This window comes from Morone saxatilis, unplaced genomic scaffold, assembly GCF_004916995.1.
Source record: "Morone saxatilis isolate NCDOM2014 unplaced genomic scaffold, NCSU_SB_2.0 Contig0, whole genome shotgun sequence".
NCBI lineage: Eukaryota > Metazoa > Chordata > Actinopteri > Moronidae > Morone > Morone saxatilis.
In genome coordinates this window covers 13,670,610-13,679,796 of record NW_023339650.1, presented here as the reverse complement: position 1 = coordinate 13,679,796, position 9,187 = coordinate 13,670,610, and the positions used below count along the sequence as shown (strand labels likewise).

Genomic DNA, 9,187 nt, shown 5'->3' with positions numbered 1-9,187 from the left:
TTTTTTTTTTTTTTTTTGTGGGATAACATCAGGAGGGTTTGTCTAGGCGAGCCAATCAAATCCCTCCCCTGCTATAGATCGGTGCTATAATACAAAGCAGTAAAAGCGGTCGCCTCACACAAGCGGCTGCAGCTCGACTAGAGATCCCGTGGCTTTTAAATTCCTTCTGCTAACATTCTTTATTTAACCTCACTTCGATTGTGCCAAAAAAAAATAAAATTTTATTATCACCGTTATTCCCATTTGTTGAGGCGTTCATATTCCCAGCACTGCAAAGTACCGAGACCTTCAAGGAGTAGAGGCGAAGTAGAGGAGGAGACAAGGACATTGCGAGAGCCGGGAGAGGCAGACGGTAGAGATAGCAGCGGCGACTCGTTTGAGATCTGTAAGGACAAAAATGCTGCTCTGGACCAGAATCGTATTGGTCGGTCTCATCTGCTTGTCCTTGGTGTCCTCTGGGATGGGATGCGGACCGGGCAGGGGCTACGGCAGGAGGAGACACCCGAAGAAGCTGACACCTCTTGCGTACAAGCAGTTCATCCCCAACGTGGCGGAGAAGACCCTCGGGGCAAGCGGCAGATATGAAGGCAAGATCACAAGAAACTCCGAGCGATTTAAAGAACTGACTCCCAATTATAACACAGACATCATATTCAAGGATGAGGAAAACACCGGTGCCGACAGGCTAATGACTCAGGTAAGGAGACAGAATAACCTTTTTATCCCCCCTACTGCCCTAACGCACCATCACTGCGCACTGCAACAACCTCCTTGTCAGACTGATTGCGCACCTTAAGTGAAGTCTGTTTTACCCGCTGCTGAACTCTTCACACTGAGCCTTTTAACTTCACTGTAAAAGCAGATGCGCTTTATGCACCAGCATGGGGAGTTTTTTTTTTTTCAGAGGCTGCAGGCTTGAAGCGAATGTAGAAATCCAGCTGGAGAAGTGATGTGCAGGCGGACAGTCAGGACACTGGCCTTCATGATTGTGACAGTGTATTTAAAATATTAATGTGCCCCTCTCCTCATATCTATATTTGTATCTTTGTGGGGCTCTATTTGTTGTTTTACGTGCGCATTCGTGTTACCTTACGTTTCGCAGAACACATTCAGTATTTGTTGCCTATTCGGGCTCAACATTGCAGCTTGTTTTAAGCGCCTTTTCTTTATTCCAGCTATGAAATACGGAGAGCTGGTGATGCGCACCGCTTCAAACAGCCGGGCTTATTCAGGCATGGCGTGGCTCAATCAGACATTTTCTCGCACAGGCTGCTGTAATTTAGCCTTTCGCATGGTGTGCACCGGTGCATGAAAACAGTGACATTTCTTTGAGAGTGGTCTGAACACTATCAGGACTTCATAAATGGGTGGGACTCGGTCAATTCTAGGAGCAAGACGCACAGGGGTGATGGTGCCTTACTTGCACGGATGATGACATCTTTAAAAAAAATAATACTCCATCCTCATGTAGGCAGTTAGTTATCAAAGCTCATAGCTCGTTGTGCACAGATAAGACGAGGCTCACAATACATCGGGGAGATGTAGTCTTGGTTTCTTTCCAGGCTGCAGGATGCCGCGTCTCTTCAGCATGACTTTTAGCACTCAGATGCTGGTGAATTATTAAAGGCGCTTGGGTGATATTGGCTCAGTAATAATAAAATGCCGGTGGTGATGGTGGTGGTGCTGCTGGTGGTGATGAAGCCAGGCGCGCGCCGGAGTCCCTGAACCCGTGCTTCGCACCATGCATGAGCACGAGCTCCGATGAAATATTCACTGTGCGTGCGGTCTCGGCGTCCCTTCTCAGCCCTCCCCACATCGCCTCTGTGATACACCTATAGGTTCTCATACACACGGATCATGAAATTACAGACGCGTGGGGATGTGGTGCCTAAACTGGGGTTCAGGGACCCCTCCACGGATGCTCGAGGAGGTTCCAGGGTGTCCAGCAAGACGGGGAATAGTTTGATTTCACTGTTATTTTAGTAATTTCAGAGAATATTGAGTCACATGTCTGCAAGGCTTTCAATCTGAGTAAAACACCCCACCTGCTGTATAAACAGCTGTTTTTACAGGTCTGTGTAAAATCATACAAACGAGGTGGGAGTTCCTCAGATTAAATGTGATTGCCTCTATGGCTGAAGTTTGTCTATCTGGGTGCCCTAAAGTAACATGTTTGAGAGCTGCTTTGTGTTTTATAGATTTATATATATAAAAAAAAGGGGTCAGTATTTGTGGCTTCTGGTTCATCATCCGCTTTCCAGTCAGCATCTGAGCGTTTACAGAAAACACAACAGGCTCAAAGTGTGACATGTACATAAAAGGGCTTTTTAGGTACCGCTAACTGGGCCTGAAACGCAATTTGAACTTATGACCTTTGGTTAGCGGGAGGCCATAGTAAGTTGAAACAGATGAGATTGCCCTTATCGCACATGCCACCGCAGGGCCATCAATTTCGGGTTGCACATTCAAAAGAGGAGAACTGTATGCTACTCTGCCAGTGGCATAAGCCCGGTCACATGTGGATTCAGGCTGTGCCAACGGTCTTTGCGCTGTTCCAAGGTTTTACGCATGAACCCAGTGGGTTTTTACGCACGGAGTTTTACGCACAAATATAGTGGACTTTCCCTGTTATCTTAAGTTTGAGAAAATATGTGTTGTATTTGTACATGAAACGAGGCACGTGTCTGCAGTAGCTCCCTTGGGTGTGTGCAATACATGTATTAATCAGTCAATTCACTGAGGTCTAGCCAAGACTATAAGACGTGTTACTTGGTGGAGTGGCTCAACAAGCATCTACTCCCTTAAGTATTAAGACGCAGCTCACTCCCAGGAAAGTTGCCAGCAGTGGCGTTTTACAAACATTTACAGATAGTGTTTCCTGAGATGAACAGGAGCATCAGTCTCATCTATCTAATGCATAAAGCAATAATGTTTGACACTATTGGTTCATGTCCAGTCGTAAAATATTATTTGTCTCAGTGTAAGTGGACATTTTCTCTTATGGAGGAGAGAGAATGCTCAATCTGCTCAATTCAGCGTGCTCTCAGTGAAATTACATTTGTTTCGAGAATTTTTCAGAGATAACTTGTAAAGCAGAATAAAGTGCTGAGTAGATTGAGAGGTAATTTAAATCAAAAATATACTTGATTTGGCCCGTGGAATAATGTCCACACTGGCAAATGTTACTTTTTACTTTTAAGAAAAGACCCAATACTACATTAAATGTCTTTAAAATGTGAGTTATTTTCTTTTGCAGTGTGTTAGGAGGCTGCAGCCTCTGCCCACAGGGCAAACGCGTCGGGAAAGAGATGAGCTGGCGGCTTGTTTGCACTGACAGGTAGCTGATAAGTGTTTCCTCTAACCAAATCATTTGTGAAAAGATTAAGAGGGAGGCTGTTGAACAACTTTACCCCGAGCACAAAGCGCCGGTCTAGGGCGCCCTGCTGGGCTTCACGGTGGCTGAGCAGAATTTGGCTTGATTTGCGGCACACGACCTAATGAATTAATAAATAGGTTAAGCTTTACGGCTCTTGACTCCGACAATCCCACTCAGAATGTGGGAGGTTTTTTTGGGGGGGCGTTTTTTTTTATTCAACACATTCTACAAGTGTGATATCCTCATAAAACACCCACTGATATATGTATCTTTTTTGTCATACCAGTTTTTGGGGTCTGTGTGAACATTCTTGCTGAAGGACACACAGGATTGTCCATCAGGGGAAAGGACAGTGGGTCACACACATAGACGCTTCTCTGTGCGCCTATACCACCCCTGGATATTTCACAAGTCTGTCAGTCAGCAGCCAAAACACATCGACTTAAGAAGGCATGTCACGTTTCCCAAGACTTTGCAGGAGAGGGAATAATGAAAGTTTCCCTCCGCGGTTGGACTGAAAAGACTCTTTGTGATGTTTTATTTGACATATTGGTTGAGTGTCGAGAATAGTTGTCTTGGAGAAGGCCAAGCATCTTCATTGAGAGCTCAGAGAGGTTGGGGTGCGACGATTTATTTATAGGACAAACTCCAGATATTTTAAGGCGGCAGCTGCTCATGAAGATCATCTTTGTATCATCTGCATATCAATTATTGATTTAAAGAAAACAGACAAGTTGCAACCAACAAAAGACATTTTCTTGGCCTAATACAAACTCATGAATGTCTAATGTATGTATGTTGTGCTCATTGCGACGCATTTTGATAGAGAGGGATGCTGTTCGCACCTTTCCAAGACCAAAAAGACCCATATGTTATAGGCCAGTGAAGCGAATGCGGTGCCTTATCAATATTTCATCAGCAGCTTTCTTATCCGAGATGTGCCCTCTGACGCTGCTGCTCAGACTGAGAAATGTAATCCCACATTCAGGACCAGAGATGCAGCTCAGTCCCAGTGTTTCACCCCAGCTGGGAGGAATCACGGGCGTCAGGTGGGGATGGAGAGGTGTGGGCGAGGCCTTAGTGAGTCCTAATTAGATTTTTTAAATCGTTATCACTGTAATGAACCGCAGAGATCCAGCAAAGAAAACAGATATGTGTCGGGACGTGCTATTTCTAATGGGGGGGAAGAGGAGAAAAGCCTCCATGTTTGGCGCATGCGGTCTAATGCGTTATTTCTCCGACCAAAATATGATATATTTTTAGTCAATTGTGAGCACCTGCTACTCTTGGCAACAGGGAATTGTGTCAACATAAGAAAAGGCTTTTGTGGCAAATGCTGTTCTAGATTCAGACGTCTCCACATTTTACGCCACTGTGCAGCAAATATCTGCAAGCTATGACACACAACAGGTGACTAATTGGTCCATTTCTCCTTCCCGCAGAGATGTAAAGACAAGTTGAACTCTCTGGCCATCTCAGTGATGAATCAGTGGCCCGGGGTGAAGCTGAGGGTCACCGAGGGCTGGGACGAAGACGGACACCACTTTGAGGAGTCGCTCCACTACGAGGGCAGGGCCGTGGACATCACCACTTCGGACAGAGACAAGAGCAAATACGGCACTCTGTCCAGGTTGGCTGTGGAAGCCGGATTCGACTGGGTCTATTATGAATCCAAAGCCCACATCCACTGCTCTGTGAAAGCAGGTATGGCTGCGAGATGAGAAGAAAAAAAGAATCTTAATTGTACCCAGAGAAAATATGTCATGCGCACTGTGATGCTGGCTGAAGGAGAAAATAACCAGATCCATCAGCAGTGCGCATTTCCCGCCAGGTGCGATTGTAATCATCTAAAAAAGCAGGTGCAGCTCTGGGAAGCTGCAGTCCTGCTTTATCTTCTATGAAAGTTTCAAAATGAGAGTTTCTGTTTCTAAGGGAAATGTCAATTAGATGAGATGTAATGAAGTTGGGAAGAAGGGAGAGGTGAAGCTTTTTCATGCATTAACTCCTCAAAGTGTCCAAAACAACCTGATTTCAGTGACCAGTCAACATTTATAGGCTCCAAACAAACTAAACCTGACATACAAATACAATAAAATGTGTCTTAATATCTGTTGATTCGCTTATAATGCAAAAGTATACATTTCTTAAAGTCCAAATTATAACTTCATGAATGATTATTAGTAATTAATCACAAGAACTTGTACTTCACATTTACCTGATGAGGTCATTTAGAGTGCAAAGACTAAATGTTTGAGTGTATTCATTCATTTTGACAACATTAGTGTATTATGAGCTATATTTCTATGAACACATCTCAGCCCTGTGGCAGTTGTGAACGTTTCCCATGCAGCTTATTTCTTGATCTTACATCGCCCCACACTGTCTCCTGGTGGGAACCACGACCATAATCTAACAAGGCTCCTCCGGTGTGACCTAGAAAAACAAATCATTTTGTTCTCTGTGGATTTGTGCGCACTAATGGAAGACCAAACAAAATGCTGGAAGTTAGGACGTTTTTAAGGTAATATTTTGGATTTGATCATTTAATGGAAAAACGAAAATATCCCGCGCGTTAAAGCTATTTTATTTGGATTTTTTTTTTTTTTTTAATCTCAGCTTTGAGATCCAATTTTACATTTTAAGACAAGCTTCATTTTGGCTCCTTTTTTTTGGGACAAAATAACCTTACAGGCTTTCACTAAGCTGACGGACACCTATGGCGCTTAGAAAACATTTCTTCACGCTGATTGATGAACCATGGCACTTTTTTTTCTCCTTAGCTCAGACTTTATTGATAAATCCCTTACTTATCATTCAACACACACGTTTTGAGATCACAGTATGGGCCAGGCCGACGTGTCATTAGGGGTCATGCGACTTTACCAAAAGGATTTGGCTCAACAATGTTGAATTGGTTGGGGTAAATCTGGTTTTCAGTTGTCACCTTATTTCATGCTCGGGAATCTTAAAAGAAGATTAAAAGCCCCCAAATTCTGAGTAGGAAACCCCCTTTTCTGTGTGCAGGACAGTGTGATCCTAGAGACTGGTATGTGAAGAGCTCCACCAAGGCCAAAATTATTGTCATCAAGGCTGACAACAAAGCAGGGAGAGGTGGTAGAAAGAGGGGACATTGATGTTGCACAACAGAAAGCATTTAAGAGTCCGGGCCCTCATTTAAATTCAAATCTACAACTCGAGAGGCTTGGAAAAGTGGCTCCACTGGGTAAACAGTAGTTGTGAGTCGCCTATTTGTGTGAATTGTCACATAGAGGTTTCTGCACCTGAGTAAATATGGGAAGAGTAGCTGGGAAAGGCGTAAGTGTTCTTTACAGAGAGTAGCTCGATCCACAAGCTGATTTAGAATAACAATGCCTGCTCTTTATTGGGTTTTTTAATTAAGAATAGATGAGCCAAGGCTTTCAGTTTTTTTTCTCGTCTCAGACAACGTGGGCCAAGCCAATACGCATTTGGCATGGAGGAGCAGACAGGGCATCATTATGCAAAATGCATATGGCCCACCACGATGTGTGTAGGCAGGAAAAATACAAATACGAGCAAAAAAAAAGGAAGGTTGTTGAATGGGCTTTTGAATGGGGCGGTGGTCCTGAACTGTAATGGCTCAAAGCACCTGTGATTTATTTATTTTTGAGTACTAAAAGTGTTGGAAAGCTTTTAAATACTGCTGCTTTGGGACATTTGATGTATCTTGAAGGCGTTTTTTAAAAAAATAAATTTGCAGTAGCACAATGTGTTCTACTTAATCAACATTTTATGATGGTGTAAAAAAATTATATATATTTTAACAACTTCTTCATCTTTTATTTTAACAGAAAACTCAGTGGCAGCAAAGTCAGGCGGCTGTTTCCCAGGCTCCTCCACTGTCACCCTGCAGGATGGCACCAAGAAGGCGGTCAAAGACCTCCGAACCGGCGACAGGGTCCTGGCAGCAGATAACGACGGAAACCCGATTTACACCGACTTCATCATGTTCATAGACCAAGACTCGACGACCAGGAGGCTCTTCTACGTGATCGAAACCGACTCGGGCCAGAAAATCACCCTCACCGCCGCGCACCTCCTCTTCGTCGGCCACAACAGCACGGACGAGGAGGAGCGGATGTCGGCGATCTTCGCCAGCCAAGTCCAACGTGGACAAAAGGTGTTCGTGTTCGATGCCGAGCGAGGTCAACTCGAGCCTGTGAACGTAAAACGGATTTACACGCAAGAGCACGAGGGCTCCTTTGCGCCGGTGACCGTGCAGGGGACCGTCGTGGTGGACCAGGTCCTTGCGTCCTGTTACGCAGTGATCGAAGACCACGACCTGGCGCACTGGGCCCTGGCACCTGTCAGGCTCGCCCACTGGGTGTCCTCGTTGCTTTTCACTTCCCAGCCTCAAGTCAGTGCACAGAACGACGGAGTGCACTGGTACTCCAAGATCCTTTATCAATTGGGAACATGGCTCTTGGACAGCCACTCGATCCATCCACTTGGGATGTCAGTATACACGAGTTGAAACTTCTACTACAGGAGCAGAACCAGACTTAAATGTAGGACACACGAACTATTCAGTAGCTTAAAACGAAATAAAATAATAATAATAATTAAAAAAAAAAACGAACGAACGAGCAAACAGACAAGACAAAGGCCCCAGCGGAGTTGGGATATTTATTTCAGTGACTTTTCCATGTGTCCCCTTTCAAAGAATGAATGGAGCCTTAAAAAAGTTTCTCTTTGAATAATTTATTCTCATGTGAACTCGCTGCTGCCACACAAATGGATTCTGAAACGGTGTGAGCAGCAAATTGTGCATAATCTATTTTTGTATATCTTCAAATGCAAAAAAAAAAAAAAAAAACGAAAGAAAAAACGAAGAAAAAAACGAAAAAGAAAAAATATCGCAAAGAGAAAGAAGAACATGTAGAAAGGAGCTAACTTTGACAGGTTGTAATGTTCATATGTGCATATGTGCAACTGACTGTTATATTTTGGGGAGAACAAACTTCGCGGGGTTCCATAAATTATATTTTTATACACAGAATTGTAAATTAGATTTTGACAGATCGCTACCGAATCACATTTCGTTATTTGAAATAGTGTAAGATATGAGAATATATTTTAATTTAAATACAGTAGTTGGGAAAGTATTGGAAAATCTTGTACTGCTTGGTTTATTAAGAATTTTATTATTTTGGAAACTGTTCGTTTAAGTTGTCGGAGAGGGACAGATATTCTGCCTCATGTCTGCATTCTCTGCTTTCTTTCTTTTTTTTGTTTTCGTTGTGTTTCTATTTTTCTGTTTTCTTCTGAGAAAAATATTAAATGCAGATTCTGACAATTCAGTAACAGTTAAAGTAGTACTGAAACAGTTTCGTTAAATAAATTAATAAGTAACTCCTGTAAATGTACTAAAATGTATTTTTCTTTTCATATTTTGTAATAGGGAAATAGTTTTATAGAAATGACCTGCGGCAGATGCAAAGTTTGGATAGTCTATATAGCCAGACCATACCAGTTAACTTTCATAACAGGGCGATGCGTCAAAAAATGTCTAGAGTTTATTATTTATATGTTTATTACAAAATGAGATAAAGAAAATCTTCAAACTTGCAGTTGTTACATGTCTTTGTCTGAATGAGCTTCACTGGACACACAAGGAGGAACATTTGAACATTGGGAGTTATTTCCCGGTCAAATGAAGGTCTCAAATCGGCCATGCTTTGTGTATTGATATTCTCCCCCTTTGGATCCAATCATCCTTTAAAAACGAACATAATTCTGCTTCATAATTAACATATAACAATTGTTTCACAT

At 42.9% G+C, this 9,187-nt stretch overlaps 1 protein-coding gene across 1 annotated transcript; it reads left to right on the top strand.

Annotated features, from left to right (window-relative positions):
- Window positions 1-301: 301 nt before the first annotated feature.
- shha (sonic hedgehog signaling molecule a) lies at window positions 302-8,955 on the top strand (the record flags this gene model as incomplete). The annotated part of the gene is given in 3 exon segments (XM_035652943.1): window positions 302-697; window positions 4,819-5,080; window positions 7,207-8,955. Coding segments are annotated over 3 exon segments (1,245 nt in total). The 3' UTR covers window positions 7,890-8,955.
- Window positions 8,956-9,187: the final 232 nt, after the last annotated feature.